We start from the raw sequence: 17,410 nt of genomic DNA, 5'->3' as shown, positions 1-17,410 counted from the left end.
TCCCGTTTCGTCCTCGAGGTGATCGGTTGGGGTGATGGCTCGATCCAAGCACAGCCTCGCACTTCTCACCTTCATCACCTTTGGGATGATTATAGGTCCGTTGTCTTCCTCCCCTCCTTCTCGGTCTAGGGCTTATGCGCTTCTCACCTTCACTGGAACCCACTAAAATCCTGCGGATTTTAGGGGTTCCAGTGAGAATCTGTGCTAGACGATTGAGATTGTTTTGTACATTGATAATGTTTTTCTGTCCATAATTCGATTGCATGTCGGTCACTCTAGTCTGCCACTCTTTATTTTCTTAAATAGTCTTTTAGTAGATTTCATGTGTTAGGATTGGTAAGCATATTAGGAATCCTAATTAGGTTCTGACTTCTTGACGGATTAGGATTTAAATTTAAGTAGGTTAAATCCTTATAAGTACATATCTTAATTCTTAAGGTTTATGTGATTGAAATTTTTTTTGTGGACATAGATTGAAAATTGTTAAACCATGTTACATTTTACATTGATTTTCTATTATTTATTTGTTGATCTCTGAATGTTTTTTTGGTTTTGGATTCTCCTCTCCCTCTTGACCTTAAACAATACTATTTTTATCTTTTGAGAACAATCTCAGCGTCAAGAAAAGTTTTCTAGTGACTTCTTATCGTAGAAAATTCAGCAAAGATAAGAAAAAGACAATATTTTTTACTACTTTCCTATCGAGAATTGTTTATGTTTTAGTCTAACTTGTGATTTTACTTACCTCTATTAAAATAAAATCACAAATTTGCTACCCATGAGGTCCTCCATGTTTGGAAAGATAAGAGGCTTCACTATCAGTTTCCTGAAGCATTTCTGGTTCTGATATTGCTTAGGAAGACCTAGGATTCCCTTTTGAAAATGCCTAAACATCTTTGCTGTCGGCCACCCCAGGAATGGTCTGCCATGCTTGTTTTGAGTGCTTATACCATGACATGAACCCTTCACTTGGTGTTGGAAATTCTGATGGAAGCATAAGACACCAAAACTTATTCTAATTATTCACATTTGGATGATTAGAAATGGTAAATTTATGTAGTTCAACTACAATCTTGCAGTATCGTTCTTATAAAGCCTTGTCTTTTTGATACCAACACAGGCCATTGAAAAGCGGATAACTGTATTCTCTCAAGTTCCTGCTGAAAATGGAGAGCTCATTCAAGTACCATGGTAGTTAGTTGAAGGGTTTTTTTTTTGGACTGGAAATGTGAGCATAAAAAGCCTACTAATAGTTCAACTGCTTTGCCATTGTATAGGTAGAAACTAATGAGACTATAAGGTAGAAACTAATGTGGTATTACAGACCGCATCATGATTATTTTTCTGAGACCGTAAGATTTCATTCTTTTTCACGTACATCTTGATATTTTTTTTTGAGCATCACAGGAGCACGCATGTATCTAAGAGATGATGTTGAGGGGGTAAAACCTGCTTTCCATTGGTTGGCGTAATGTCTGATATTTGATTTTAATTTTCTTATAATTGACTTCTTAATATCAGGTGAAATCATGTTATTTATGGGAAAAATAATTAAATGCATTTTTTTGAGTGGCATGATATCTTGAATAATTTAAAGATGTTATGATCAGGAATATTCTGCTTTTCTGTAAATCCTGCCTAAAATTAAATTTTAACCTAAGCTTGTCAGTATTAATGTCTTTTACTTGAGTTGTTACTCTCTGTTTTGTAATGAGTATGCTTACATTCTTTATAGTAGCTACTGTTTATTGTATGTCATTCAAGTTATGGACTCTGTTTAAGGTTCATTTGGTCAGTTCATATATCTGAAGTAATCTATTTTTGTGGTCTATTTGAATAATTGCATGTCGTTCTTAGCTCACAAACAATTATTTATAAAATCTTTTTGTTTTAGAAGAGCAGAAGCAACTTGGATTTACTGTTTTTTTAATCTTTAAATAGGATATATCTCTCTTGGTCATGTATGCATGTAATTGTAGGACAGTCCACAAGAAGTTCTGGAACTAAAAGGAGTGAATTTATGGATCTTAAGAGCTCCGTTATCCTTTTTCTGCTTGGTAAAGAATCGATATGGTTAATTTAGTTACATTAGAGCCAATCTAGTGAGAACTTCGTTCTCTAGCAATAATTTAGTAATGATAGATCTCGTGTTCATTGTGATCATTAATCACAACTCAATAGCTTTTATATTTTGGAAACAAGGATGACCTGTTATGCAGTGACAATCTTTTAGTCAAGGCAAGCTCATATGGGAGACGAATTGCCTTTAAACATAGAAGACCAGTTGGCTAATAAAAAGTTTAACAGTTTTTCTTATTGACTGTGGCTTAAACCAAGGAGCAAATTGTGAAGCACAAGTCGACATGAAAGAGTTAAGAAGAGGATGGCAGCTTGAGTCTCTTAAACCAAAGCTATACCAAAAGCGCAGAGCACCAGTACATTGCATTATGGAACATTAAACCCGGATAATCTAGTGTAAGGCAATCTTTATACTACATGACTCTTCATATCCTTTGTTCTTGCTGAATTTAATGGTTGGGTACATGTCCCAGTGCATATCTTGTGCATTCAGACTGATCTTTAGAAGTCTGCAGTTGTATTTGCTGTAATTTTTTAGTGTCTAAGTCTGCTAATCTCTCTTTTTACTTTCCTACCTCAGGCTGGATCTCGTGAGTGCAGTTGAGGAGGAAACATGGTAAAGGGGCTTTGCGCGAAACTAATTGAAGAGGATGCAGTTGTTTTCAGGAAAATGGTCAGTAATCTTTCTTTTTCGATGCTGTTTATGCACTTCAACTTCAGAGCATTGCATTCAAGTAGTCAAACTCTCTTTAATTATAACATTCTTTCATTGATTTCGAAGTCTATCAAGGAAGATATGCCCCTTGTTTTCCCGTTTGAAAATACTGCCTCACATCACACCACATTATTGAAACAAGAGAGAGAGAGAGAGAGAGAGAGAGAGAGTGAATGAGGAGGGAAACAGGCAACAAAGGAAGTACAAACATCACCCCTCCACTGACGTTGAACTTTTGCTTCAGCCTCACTCCATTACTCCATCCTCTCTCACGCAACGCAGTGCAGTCCCAGGCATCCTGACCACCCTCTCAGCAGCCTCTTCTGCACTCAAAATGTCATACAGCATTAAACTGTGAGTATTCTATTACAAACATGAGAGAGAACTAAAGATGGATACCCTCTTGGGTTTTTGGTAGAGGAGCTCGGGAGGGATCTTGTACAAGTCCTCGTCCACAGCCTTGGGAGCTCTGACCCTCCTTGGCGTGGCCGGTGCTGTTACTGTGACATCACACACCTTCCCTTGCTTCCTCTGCTGCCCTGTCTGATACTGCTTGTCCCCTCCTCTCTTCTCCTGGTAAACCAAATCAAGTGTACAGTGCAAGGAGTTGGGGAACTTGGCGAATCTGAAGCTTATAAAGGAACCTTTCTCTGGTGGCGTTGGTGGTAGCTCAGTTTCGCTGGGGAAGACGGCACCTGGTAGAGATCAGCATCCTCAACGAAGGATTGACCTCGGACTAACCCAGCCTGCATTGCTGACTCGAAGTACTGCGTGATGGGAAGGTCGTCATAGTAATTCCAGCTCCCAAATGTTGGAATCTGGCGCCTGTTCGTCATGTCCTACAACGAACCCACAACACTGAACTGAGCAGATGAGAGGCCTTTTCTTGTTGGTAGCCAAATCAGAGTTGATTCTATGGGTTCTTATACAGAGATCAAGAAGAGAGGGAGAGAGAGAGGAGGGGGAGGGGCGGCTTCCTTGGGTTGGCTTCTCCGGAGGGCATGGCGTCTTTATGGGCTGCCTTCATAATGGGAGACCCTATTCCCTCTGATGAGTGTTTGTACTGTCTCTTTGCTTAGCTTTATGCCTCCCATCCCAAAGCCAACCTTAGGTGGTTCTTCCAATGTCCACACGCTTGGGTTCTCGAGTCATCGAGGTATTGATGTTTAAGCTACAAGAAAAGCTTGCCTTCCTGAGGCCACGGCTTCCAAAGCTCATACAGTATGCTTAGGGTGTGGGGAAGAGAAATTAATTGACCAAACTCATGAATACTTTTCCTTCTCTTCTTATTATTATAATGTTTGCATTGAAATTCGACACCTGCATGCATCCAACCGGTGGGATTGCATCTGAAATCTACTTAGCTTCTACTCTAGCAGCTCAAGTTCCAGTTGGTTAACTGCAGACAGAAGAAGAGTTTTGGCTTGACAAGGATCATCACTTGGTCCTTCAGTTTAAAGGGGATGATGGATTGGCAATGATGTGTTTGTCCTTATTACCTTCCTAAATAGACTAGGGTTCTCCACATGAAGTTCTTGTGCGAGTGAAAAGTTTTTGTATCAGTTTCTGAAAGATTTATCAGCACTCTATCATCATGAGGAAAACTTTATTGTTTTTGACCTCATTTAAAGAAGAGAACTGCAACTCTCAAACCAGATGTGTTGCGAATGGAGTTAAATGTTTGCTTTGCAAAGCTGAAAATTTAAGGGTATTTTTGGTGCTATATGAAATCTAGTTTTGAGTACGCAACTGTTTGTCTCATTAACATTAGATTTCCATTTGGCGTATCTTTTTACATAGAGAGTTGAATCCGGAAACCTAACAGATTAGATATTGCACGCAGAGTCTTTGGCTCATTCTACGACATACATATATCACACTGCTCGAAGCAATGACTTGCAGAAGATGCATCGGCTACGGTTTGACCGATCTCTACTCTTCTTCGTGTCCTCTCGAAGCTCTCACCATTCAGCAGCGCCATCACTTCCTCTCTCTCTCTCTCTCTCTCTCTCTCTCTCATTCTTCCTCGAATTCACCCCCAACAAGCACATGAGGAGACACTGCAGCAGGAACACCGCCGCTGTTTGCTGCCCGCCATCTACAATTCCTCACCACCACCGCCCACACGCCTTCCCATGGAAGCGATGCCGATCTACACGCCTGCCCATGCACGTGCGTTGCGATTGCTTCACGTAGACGACGACGGACTTCTTCCACCAGTCTCTCCCCTGACCACCCGCAGCCATATATCTAATGGCGGATCGCCGTGCAGACTGCGTTGGATACTGTCATTAATGCACACAATGACGGCGTCTTTATTGGTCAAGGGTGGTGGGTGCAACTGAGCTGCTGCTCTTTTGAGCCGTGTTGACTACTCTTCATCCAGTTGGTGATTCGGATGTTGTCGAAGAAGAGAACGGGATGAAATTTTTCCAAGAAAATAACAATTATTTCTTGAATAAATACCATTATAATTCACCTTTGCTGTTCGATTGACGGTGTTATTCCCTGTTTCCAAAAACATGTAATTCAACACGAATTCTTTAGACTCTCTCTCTCTCTCTCTCTCTCTCTCTCTCATTGCTGGGTGTAATCCGTTCTTAGGAATATATATTCATCAGAAATTTGAATAAGGAGTCTCGGAACTATCTGAATCAAGCTTATACCAAGCAACGAGTGACAGGTTTCGATTGTTTATAAGAACTTTTGGGATTCGCAATGTCAGAGTATAAGTGTATAGTTTTGTTAGTAATTAATGTCTCAGGCATTAATTCCTAGTCATTTCCGGTAATGTCTGTGAAATCCCACACAAAAGAATTATATTTTATAATATTACAGTTATCGATAGTTAATTTAGACTGAGGTTCTTATAAATTATTTTTATAATTAATTATCTTTAATACAACAATCTTTATACTTTTAAAAATTATATTAATAGTTTTATAAGTAATAAAGAAAGAACATATTAAAATTTATAGTGATTCGATTGTTGTGACTTACATCACTTCTGATTCCTCCTTCATCGATGCTACCGGTATCAACTAGTGGTCTTTCTTCAATAAACGAAGATCAATCATCTTTTTATAATTATATTTTCCTTTTGTAGGCTCAAGAGAGAACTTTTACACCCTCACTATCTTCTTTCTTAAACTTTACTAACACTTAGAGTTTGAGAGGAGTTCTCACAAGATTACAACAGTATTTTCTTCTTTTTTTGCTTTCAATTCTTATGTATGTTAACTAGGGATAAGAGGGGTATTTATAGGCATAAAATTAATTCAAATTTGGAGCCTAAAAGTATCTCATCCCTAATTTTTGGGGTACCGACAATACTATCACTTGTGTTGGGCGGTACCAGCGCTTGCAACACTAACACTGGGCGGTATCACAGCCTAGTCAGGCAATACCACCACTTGACACCTTGCCATTGGGTGGTACCACCGCACAGTCTAACGGTACCACTGCCTAACATAGTCTCAAAGATTGTGCCACCGACAGTTCCACTTATTAGGTCACTATTTGGGTCATTCACTTAAACTAACATAGCCTAAACTTGGGCCCAATTAGCCCCTAAGAAAATTACTAACTTACATGATGATAAAACTTGAGATTATGTTTATAATACAATGATTTAAAATTATATATCAAAAACTTGTTAGATGCACCTCTCCGTTTTGTTGATGATAAAGGGGGAGAAGTTATAATGATGATCATGAATGAAATGATGTATTGAAATTTTGATTATGTATAATTTTATGATGACATGTTGCCTAGATTCATGAATAAATTAAATTTGCTTTAACTTAAATTCAACTTAGAATTCAAGGTTCTATAAAATATGACATATTAATAGGGGGAGTTAAGGTTAACTCTGTCATTAATTGGTTGTCATCATCAAAAAGAGGGAGATTGTTGAATCTCAGATTTTGATGATGAAACTAATTGATATTGTTTATGATTTGATTTGAGTTTTGAGTGATGCAAGAAGTTTCGATTAGGGAGAGATAATTAAAAGTAGGAATAATCATGTTGGGCTGGATTGGAACATGTTAGAAGATTGAACGTTGAGCCGGAGGATCGATCGACGTATCAACAGACGGCTTCGGGCCAAGAAGAGCAAAAATTATGTCAAGAAAAATAGAGTTGTCGAGGTCAACTGCCCGATTAAGTAATATGTCGTAAGAGAGGATGATAAGCCGAAGAATCGGACGAGGCATCGATGAACCAATGACATGTCGGACAATATTTGATTTAGTTTTGTAATAATTATCTAGATCGAAGTAGGTTTTAGGCGTAATTGGGTTGGAATTGGACCAACTCAATTAGGAGTTAATTGAGCCCAAGTTTGGGCTGTGTTGGGCCAAGTGAAAGGCCTAAATAATGACCCAAGTTGGTGGAACCGTCTGTGACACAGTCTCCGAGACTATGCCAGGCAATGGTACCGCCCAGACTCAGTCTCTGAGATTGTCAAGCGATGGTATCGCCTAGACATAGTCTCCCAAGCGGTAGTACCACCTAGTGTTAGTGCTGCAAGCGGCGGTGTTAGGATCGAGTCGGTACTAAGAGGGGGAGGGGGGGGGATGGGGTGAATTAGTATAGCGGATAAAAACATCGTTAGTTCAAAAATCTCGTTCGTTCGATGAAAATCGATATCGGAAATGCTTAACATAAAAGCATATGGAAGAGTGTAGTAAGAAAGACAGTTTGTAATTAAAATAAAAGGCTTAAAATAAATGCAAACCAAATTTTCATAGTAGTTCAGTCGTCGTGACCTACATCCACTCCCGGTTCCTCTTCCGTCGAGGCCATCAACATCCATTAGCGGTCTTCCTTCAATAGACGAAGACCAACCATCTTCTTACAACTCCATTTTCCTTTTGTAGGCTCAAGTGAGAACCTTTACACCCCCACTACCTCCTCTCTTAAACTTCACTAACACTTAGAGTTTGAGAGGAGTTCTCACAAAATTACAATAGCATTTTCTTCCTTTTTTGCTCTCAATTCTTATGTATGTTAACCAGGGATGAGAGGGGTATTTATAGGCCTAAAGTGTATTCAAATTTGGAGCATAAATGTATCTCATCCCCGATTTTTGGGGTACCGACAGTACTATCGCTTGTGTTGGGCGGTACCATCACCTAGTCTGGCGGTACCACCTCCTGACACATTGCCATTGGGTGGTACCACCGCCTAGTCTGACGGTACCACTGCCTAACACAGTCTCAAAGACCGTGTCACCGACAGTTTCACTTGGGTCACTATTTGGGCCTTTCACTTGGCCCAACATAGCCTAAACTTGGGCCCAATTAACCCCTAAGAAAATTACTAGCTTGTATGGTAATAAAATTTGAGATTATGTTCATAATACAATAATTTAAAATTATATATCAAAAACTTGTTAGATGCACCTCTTCGTTTTGTTGATGATAAAGGGGGAGAAGTTATAATGATAATTGGAATGATGTATTGAAATTTTGATTATGTATAATTTTATGATGACATGTTGCTTTAATTCATGAATAAATTAAATTTGGTTTAACTTGAATTCAAGGTTCTATCAATATGACATATTAATAGGGGGAGTTTAGGTTAACTCTATCATTAATTGGTTGTCATCATCAAAAAGAGGAAGATTGTTGAATCTCGGATTTTGATGATGAAACTAATCGATAGTGTTTATAATTTAATCTATGTTTTGAGTGATGCAAGAAGCTTCGATCAGGAAGAGATAATTAAAAGTAGGAATAATCATGTTGGGTTGGACTAGAACATGTTAGAACATTAAACATTGAGCCGGAGGATCGGTCGACGTATCGACATATGACTTCGAGCCATGGGTTCGGGCATCGGGCCAAGAAGATCAAAAATTACATTAAAAAAATCAAAGTTGCGGAGGTCAACTGCCCGATTGGACAATATGCCGTAAGAGAGGATGATAAGCCGAAGAATCGGATGAGGCATCGATAAACCAATGACATGCTGGATAACATTTGATTTAGCTTTGTAATAATTATCTAGATCGAAGTAGGTTTTAGTCGTAATTGGGTTGGAATTAGACCAATTTAATTAGGGGTTAATTGAGCCCAAGTTTGAGCTATGTTGGGCTAAGTGAAAGGCCTAAATAATGACCCAAATTGGTGGAATCGCCTGTGGCACAGTCTCCGAGACTGTGTCAAGCAATGGTACAACCCAAACTCAGTCTCCGAGATTGTCAAGCGATGATACCGCCTAGACATAATCTCCCAAGCGATAGTATCACCCAATATTAGTGCTGCAAGCAATGATGTTAGGATCGAGTCGGCACTAAGAGGGGGGGGTGGGGTGAATTAGTATAGCGGATAAAAACATCGTTAGTTCAAAAATCTTGTTCGTTCGATGAAAATCGATATCGGAAATGCTTAACATAAAAGCATATGGAAGAGTGTAGTAAGAAAGACAGTTTGTAATTAAAATAAAAGGCTTAAAATAAATGCAAACCAAATTTTCATAGTAGTTCAGTCGTCGTGACCTACATCCACTCCCGGTTCCTCTTCCGTCGAGGCCATCAACATCCATTAGCGGTCTTCCTTCAATAGACGAAGACCAACCATCTTCTTACAACTCCATTTTCCTTTTGTTGGCTTAAGAGAGAACCTTTATACCCCCACTACCTCCTCTCTTAAACTTCACTAACACTTAGAGTTTGAGAGGAGTTCTCACAAAATTACAATAGCATTTTCTTCCTTTTTTGCTCTCAATTCTTATGTATGTTAACCAGGGATGAGAGGGGTATTTATAGGCCTAAAGTGTATTCAAATTTGGAGCATAAATGTATCTCATCCCCGATTTTTGGGGTACCGACAGTACTATCGCTTGTGTTGGGCGGTACCATCACCTAGTCTGGTGGTACCACCTCCTGACACATTGCCATTGGGTGGTACCACCGCCTAGTCTGACGGTACCACTGCCTAACACAGTCTCAAAGACCGTGTCACTGACAGTTTCACTTGGGTCACTATTTGGGCCTTTTCACTTGGCCCAACATAGCCTAAACTTGGGCCCAATTAACCCCTAAGAAAATTACTAGCTTGTATGGTAATAAAATTTGAGATTATGTTCATAATACAATAATTTAAAATTATATATCAAAAACTTGTTAGATGCACCTCTTCGTTTTGTTGATGATAAAGGGGGAGAAGTTATAATGATGATTGGAATGATGTATTGAAATTTTGATTATGTATAATTTTATGATGACATGTTGCTTTAATTCATGAATAAATTAAATTTGGTTTAACTTGAATTCAAGGTTCTATCAATATGACATATTAATAGAGGGAGTTTAGGTTAACTCTATCATTAATTGGTTGTCATCATCAAAAAGAGGAAGATTGTTGAATCTCGGATTTTGATGATGAAACTAATCGATAGTGTTTATAATTTAATCTATGTTTTGAGTGATGCAAGAAGCTTCGATCAGGGAGAGATAATTAAAAGTAGGAATAATCATGTTGGGTTGGACTAGAACATGTTAGAACATTGAACATTGAGCCGGAGGATCGGTCGACGTATCGACAGATGACTTCGAGCCATGGGTTCGGGCATCGGGCCAAGAAGATCAAAAATTACATTAAAAAAATCAAAGTTGCGGAGGTCAATTGCCCGATTGGACAATATGCCGTAAGAGAGGATGATAAGCCGAAGAATCGGACGAGGCATCGATAAACCAATGACATGCCGGATAACATTTGATTTAGCTTTGTAATAATTATCTAGATCGAAGTAGGTTTTAGTCGTAATTGGGTTGGAATTAGACCAATTCAATTAGGGGTTAATTGAGCCCAAGTTTGGGCTATGTTGGGCTAAGTGAAAGGCCTAAATAATGACCCAAATTGGTGGAATCGCCTGTGGCACAGTCTCCGAGACTGTGTCAAGCAATGGTACAACCCAAACTCGGTCTCCGAGATTGTCAAGCGATGATACCGCCTAGACATAATCTCCCAAGCGATGGTATCACCCAATATTAGTGCTGCAAGCAATGATGTTAGGATCGAGTCGGCACTAAGAGGGGGGGGTGGGGTGAATTAGTATAGCGGATAAAAACATCGTTAGTTCAAAAATCTCGTTCGTTCGATGAAAATCGATATCGGAAATGCTTAACATAAAAGCATATGGAAGAGTGTAGTAAGAAAGACAGTTTGTAATTAAAATAAAAGGCTTAAAATAAATGCAAACCAAATTTTCATAGTAGTTCAGTCGTCGTGACCTACATCCACTCCCGGTTCCTCTTCCGTCGAGGCCATCAACATCCATTAGCGGTCTTCCTTCAATAGACGAAGACCAACCATCTTCTTACAACTCCATTTTCCTTTTGTAGGCTCAAGTGAGAACCTTTACACCCCCACTACCTCCTCTCTTAAACTTCACTAACACTTAGAGTTTGAGAGGAGTTCTCACAAAATTACAATAGCATTTTCTTCCTTTTTTGCTCTCAATTCTTATGTATGTTAACCAGGGATGAGAGGGGTATTTATAGGCCTAAAATGTATTCAAATTTGGAGCATAAATGTATCTCATCCCCGATTTTTGGGGTACCGACAGTACTATCGCTTGTGTTGGGCGGTACCATCACCTAGTCTGGCGGTACCACCTCCTGACACATTGCCATTGGGTGGTACCACCGCCTAGTCTGACGGTACCACTGCCTAACACAGTCTCAAAGACCGTGTCACTGACAGTTTCACTTGGGTCACTATTTGGGCCTTTCACTTGGCCCAACATAGCCTAAACTTGGGCCCAATTAACCCCTAAGAAAATTACTAGCTTGTATGGTAATAAAATTTGAGATTATGTTCATAATACAATAATTTAAAATTATATATCAAAAACTTGTTAGATGCACCTCTTCGTTTTGTTGATGATAAAGGGGGAGAAGTTATAATGATGATTGGAATGATGTATTGAAATTTTGATTATGTATAATTTTATGATGACATGTTGCTTTAATTCATGAATAAATTAAATTTGGTTTAACTTGAATTCAAGGTTCTATCAATATGACATATTAATAGGGGGAGTTTAGGTTAACTCTATCATTAATTGGTTGTCATCATCAAAAAGAGGAAGATTATTGAATCTCGGATTTTGATGATGAAACTAATCGATAGTGTTTATAATTTAATCTATGTTTTGAGTGATGCAAGAAGCTTCGATCAGGGAGAGATAATTAAAAGTAGGAATAATCATGTTGGGTTGGACTAGAACATGTTAGAACATTGAACATTGAGCCGGAGGATCGGTCGACGTATCGACAGATGACTTCGAGCCATGGGTTCGGGCATCGGGCCAAGAAGATCAAAAATTACATTAAAAAAATCAAAGTTGCGGAGGTCAATTGCCCGATTGGACAATATGCCGTAAGAGAGGATGATAAGCCGAAGAATCGGACGAGGCATCGATAAACTAATGACATGCCGGATAACATTTGATTTAGCTTTGTAATAATTATCTAGATCGAAGTAGGTTTTAGTCGTAATTGGGTTGGAATTAGACCAATTCAATTAGGGGTTAATTGAGCCCAAGTTTGGGCTATGTTGGGCTAAGTGAAAGGCCTAAATAATGACCCAAATTGGTGGAATCGCCTGTGGCACAGTCTCCGAGACTGTGTCAAGCAATGGTACAACCCAAACTCAGTCTCCGAGATTGTCAAGCGATGATACCGCCTAGACATAATCTCCCAAGCGATGGTATCACCCAATATTAGTGCTGCAAGCAATGATGTTAGGATCGAGTCGGCACTAAGAGGGGGGGGTGGGGTGAATTAGTATAGCGGATAAAAACATCGTTAGTTCAAAAATCTCGTTCGTTCGATGAAAATCGATATCGGAAATGCTTAACATAAAAGCATATGGAAGAGTGTAGTAAGAAATATAGTTTGTAATTAAAATAAAAGGCTTAAAATAAATGCAAACCAAATTTTCATAGTAGTTCAGTCGTTGTGACCTACATCCACTCCCGGTTCCTCTTCCGTCGAGGCCATCAACATCCATTAGCGGTCTTCCTTCAATAGACGAAGACCAACCATCTTCTTACAATTATATTTTTCTTTTGTAGGCTCAAGTGAGAACCTTTACACCCCCACTACCTCCTCTCTTAAACTTCACTAACACTTAGAGTTTGAGAGGAGTTATCACAAGATTACAATATTATTTTCTTCCTTTTTTGCTCTCAATTATTATGTATGTTAACCAGGGATGAGATGGGTATTTATAGACCTAAAGTGAATTCAAATTTGGAGCCTAAAAGTATCTCATCCCCGATTTTGGGGGTACCAACAATACTACCGCTTGTGTTGGGCGGCACCAGCGCTTGCAGCACTGACACTGGGCGGTACCATCACCTAGTCTAGCGGTATCACCACCTGACACCTTGCCATTGGGTGGTACCACTACACAATCTAACGGTACCACCGCCCAGTAACCCCTATTTGAGGCATGTGAAGATTTGGGTAGCAATTTGAGGAACATCTTCGCAGCCCATGCCATGTGGATCACTGCTAGAGAGGAGGACAGTTGACCTCCTTTATCATCTCTTGCAGATCTGTAGGATTTCAGGAATATACGATCTCCTTAGGTAAAACACATCTCACTTATATGTGTGATTTTTTATTTTATGATTTTTGCACACTAATCTTCGCATAACGATGAAACCTTTTGTGAAAATTTATGATTTTTGTTTCTATTCTTTCGCTATGCATGTGATGTCATCCCTAGATTTCCTAATAAAAACTAGTGCCCTCTCCTAAAGGCAAATAAAGAGAACTCGTGCACCCTCTCTCGAAGGTGAAGGAGAGCCCATCTCCCGAAGGCGAAGGAGGAGAGCCTCTCTCCCGAAGGTAAAGTGGAGAGCTTATCGCCCGAAGGCAAAGGTGGAGGTAGAGCCCAACACTCACTACAATGGATATTATATTGAAACTGGCGCCCTTATCCGAAGGTGAAGGAGGAGAGCTTATCTCTCGATGGCAAACGAGGAAGCAGAGCCCAAAATCCATAACGTTGATCGAGGCAAAATCCATAATAGTAAACTCCTACTCCTACTCCCATAATAATGGTAAGACAAAATCCATAATGTTGGACCCCTACTCCTGTAATGGTGGTCGAAGCAAAATCTGCAACGGTGGACTCCCACTCTCATAATGATGGTTAATAGTAAAATCCACTATGGCAAATGAATGGAACTACTATGATAGTGAATGAGCAAAACCTGCTACGGTAAATGAACATAACTGCTATGACAACAAATGAATAGGCTCACTATGACAAATGAACAAAAGTGCTACGATAGTGGACGAACAGAAGTGCTACGATAGTGGACAAACAAACTCACTACGATAGTGGACGAACAAGCCCACTACGACGGATGAATAAACCCACTATGACAGTAGACGAATAGGCTTGCTATGGCGGGCGAACGAACTACTACGATGAACAAACAAAAACTGTTTCACAACTACAAAACTCAACCTTGACAAAGCCAAACGACGTGCCTCGAACCCCTGATCGAAGCTCCAAAACATGCCTTCCAAGTGGGACAAATGATAGGTAATCTACCAATAATTGGCACGCAGTCACCATGTGTCATTCAAGTCACCTACCTACATGTACAAAAGTAGAGAAACATAAACTTTCTTCTCGTTCATTATAGCAATGAAGGTTCTTTCCCTTTATAATAAGGAAGACAATCCTAAACTTTATTATCATCCTTTACAACAAGGAAGAACATCATAAACTTTTTTCCCTCATTCAATGTATAAAAACACATTCGAAATAGGAAAATAAAGGACTCATTCCTTTTCAACCACTTGAACCTATATTTAGGGAGATCAGATACTAACTTGAGAATCGAAGGGGGTAGGGAAGGAAAGCCCCCTCGCCATTAATCACTTGTGTAGGACTTTAATGCATCTAAGAAGCATCTCGAGATGACCTTGAGCTCCCTTCAACAAATAAGTCACACCTGGAGACGACTCTGAGCTCCCTTCAATAAGCAAGCTGCACCTCGGGACTACCGTAGGACTATCATTGTGATCCAGCAATATATCAGGAGTCCACCTACCATCTCAGCTCCTCGCTTGGGTCGCTTCGTCTCCCGACCTCATATATATATATATATATATAAAATAAATTTTATATTTATATTAACCGTATCATTCGTATAATTGTCCTTTACTTGAGTATGTTGACCGTGATCTATAAATGAATCTAACGAGTTTTATATGAATCATATGAATCTTTTGTTCTACTATGATATAGCACCGATAGTACCACTTAATCGAGTACAAATAAAGCTTGTACTTATGAACTTATTGTACGAAGAAGAAAGATAATTTAAACGTGACCTCGAGAGACTCACGCGGTAAGAAAGAATCACACCACAGACTGGGTCCCGCACGTCAGAGCTTTAGGGTCAGGAAACGGGTTAGAGAATGTGGCGTACTGCTAACTTTTCCTCTATTGGTGATTATAGTGGATGCGTCCACGCTGGGACGGCTGCCGAGACAACCTTCTGAGAAGATCCTCTCCATCGGTTTTACCAGTTGAGTTCCATCGAGACGTTCATTTTTGCCTATGGACGGTAAGGATGCTCCAATTGCAGCTTTCACTTGAAGTGTGACTGCAGAGGATGCCCACTCCACGAACCGCAACGCGACGCCCGCATGTTTCTACCAATACCCCTACTTTCCTCATTATTACGAATTTACCACGGCCCGATGAATTGATCGAAGCCAGCACCGACCAACTCGTGCTGTGTGCGGCCCGGTCGCTTTCGTCGGCATCGGCTAATCTCATCCGTTCGTCCCGTCTGTGATTCGGATCGAGTAGTTAAGATTGATTCTCGGAGCCCCAACAGCACGGTTTTTGATGCGTCTCGAGAGTGACGAACGGGCGACAGTGATCGAAGCTGCGGATGGCAGAATTGTGGTTTGGACCAATGGGATGGTCGGTTCTGAGGAGGTGCAAATTAATGGCAATGAGTTGGAACAGTTCATCGCCCATCGGCGTTCGTATAAATACCTCCTCACCTTCTCATCGTTGGTGCTTCCGCAGCTCCTTCGGCAAGGGCTAGGGATTCGGCGTTCTTCTTTCTTGAGGCAATGGCTGAGGAGGCAGCGGAGCAGCAGAGCGGGGAGGCGGCCGCGGCCGCGGTGGTGGGCCTGCTCGGGTTCAAGCCGCATCTGGCGGTGCCAGGGATGAAGGCGGACGCGGCGGTGCAGTTCTACAAGGCGGCGTTCGGTGCGGAGGAGCTCCGGCGGGTGGCGCATCCCAAGCGCAAGGCCGAGCAGGAGCTTCCTCTCATCCTCTTCGCCGAGCTCAAGATCGGCTCCTCCCTTCTCCTCGTCAGCGACTGTTTCGACGCAGCGTAAACCCTCCTCTCTCCGAACCCACCGCTCCTACTTCATCTTCGTTCATCTTGACATGTTCGGTGACTATGGCAGGGGAGAAGGGGGGACCGCGGCTGTGATCGGCGGAGGGATCTCGTTTCGGCTCGAGGCGGAGGACGTGGACGCGGCCGTGAAGATGGCGGTGGCCGCTGACGCGGAGGTTGTGAGCGAGGTGGCGGAAGACGAGAGCGGCGTCGTAGTGAAGCTGAAGGACCCCTTCGGCGTTGTGTGGGTCGTCTCTGCCGCCGTCGGAAACAAGACCCTCGACGCCGAGGCTGAGGCTTGATCTAAGCCGTCCACCTCTCTCTCTCTCTCTCTCTCTCTCTCCCTTCTTCTTTAGGTCAATTGCGTCATTAGCAGTAGCAAAGCTGGTACTCATGACAATTCCCCTCAGTTAGCTCTCTAATCTCATCGTTTTGATGCTACAGTCTAGTGCGCTACCTCTTCTTCTTGCTTGCATTGTTCTGTAGCTGTTCTTCCACCCCCTGGTCGCCATGCACGGATGGTGTTTGATCAATGTTCCACTGACCACAACACGTCTCATTTACCGTTCTTCAGCTTAACTCTACGCTTTACTTGTGCACTGCTGTGTTCTCCGTACTCGAGGAATGGTGACATGCCAAGAATAAGGCTGTTCTCTGTCTATTTTTGCTTTCTTTCCTCTGAAGCATGTCTGCTTCTGGTCATATTGCTTGCAGTAGTGTAGGGTTGATTTCTCGATGCAGTCAATGGTGGTTGTTGCCTGTTACATTTAAGGAAGAGGAGGAGGAGAGCACGCCATTCTTTTGGCCAACAAGAATCTTTTTACGGGGAGAAGCAGTACTCAGTGCATTATAAAATGCTTTGCTTCAGCTTTTATTTTAGGAAATAAAAGCAGGAAGAAGAATATATATTTGCGGAAATTTAGGACTTTAAATTAGAATAGTAGTTTGAGTACATCTAAATTTAACTCCTTAAATTATTCCTTACTAATAATTAATTACTCCTTCCATATTCATATGGTGATTCAGAACAATCTTTGTTAAAACTCTGTAGATAACTCAGTATGTTGCTCGAACTGTTCAGATTTTATTAAGTTCAAAAAAAATAAAAATTTAAACACAAAAGTTACTCTTATTACATCTAAATAATATTTAGAAGGGATGTATGGAAATCACTGAATGATATCAGTTTAAGGTTTGATATCATTTTGCTAC

General features: G+C 40.7%; 2 protein-coding genes across 2 annotated transcripts; one reads left to right on the top strand and one right to left on the bottom strand.

Annotated features, from left to right (window-relative positions):
• Positions 1–2,827: 2,827 nt before the first annotated feature.
• LOC103978536 (uncharacterized) lies at positions 2,828–3,892 on the bottom strand. The gene is made up of 3 exons (XM_009394362.3): positions 3,439–3,892; positions 3,194–3,367; positions 2,828–3,117 (listed from the first exon to the last, which is right to left on the bottom strand). The coding sequence occupies exons 1-3, from the start codon at positions 3,628–3,630 to the stop codon at positions 3,064–3,066; spliced, it is 420 nt and encodes a 139-aa protein (XP_009392637.2). The 5' UTR covers positions 3,631–3,892; the 3' UTR covers positions 2,828–3,063.
• An 11,992-nt stretch (positions 3,893–15,884) lies between these two features.
• On the top strand, positions 15,885–16,789 carry LOC135607744 (uncharacterized protein At5g48480-like). Its single transcript, XM_065099787.1, has 2 exons — positions 15,885–16,192; positions 16,269–16,789. Exons 1-2 carry the CDS (start codon positions 15,927–15,929, stop codon positions 16,498–16,500), a joined length of 498 nt encoding a protein of 165 aa, XP_064955859.1. The 5' UTR covers positions 15,885–15,926; the 3' UTR covers positions 16,501–16,789.
• The last annotated feature ends 621 nt before the right edge of the window (positions 16,790–17,410 follow it).

Source organism: Musa acuminata, chromosome BXJ2-3 (assembly GCF_036884655.1).
Source record: "Musa acuminata AAA Group cultivar baxijiao chromosome BXJ2-3, Cavendish_Baxijiao_AAA, whole genome shotgun sequence".
Lineage (NCBI taxonomy): Eukaryota > Viridiplantae > Streptophyta > Magnoliopsida > Zingiberales > Musaceae > Musa > Musa acuminata.
Note: the sequence above shows the minus strand (reverse complement) of the source record. Positions and strands in the feature narration are given on the sequence as shown.

Coding starts and splice junctions, on each gene's coding strand:
- LOC103978536 (XM_009394362.3), bottom strand. CDS start 3,630: ATGACGAACAGGCGCCAGATTCCAACATTTGGGAGCTGGAATTACTAT. Junction 3,368..3,438: donor ACCAACGCCACCAGAGAAAG/GTTCCTTTATAA, acceptor TTGGTTTACCAG/GAGAAGAGAGGAGGGGACAA. Junction 3,118..3,193: donor TCTACCAAAAACCCAAGAGG/GTATCCATCTTT, acceptor TTTTGAGTGCAG/AAGAGGCTGCTGAGAGGGTG.
- LOC135607744 (XM_065099787.1), top strand. CDS start 15,927: ATGGCTGAGGAGGCAGCGGAGCAGCAGAGCGGGGAGGCGGCCGCGGCC. Junction 16,193..16,268: donor AGCGACTGTTTCGACGCAGC/GTAAACCCTCCT, acceptor TGACTATGGCAG/GGGAGAAGGGGGGACCGCGG.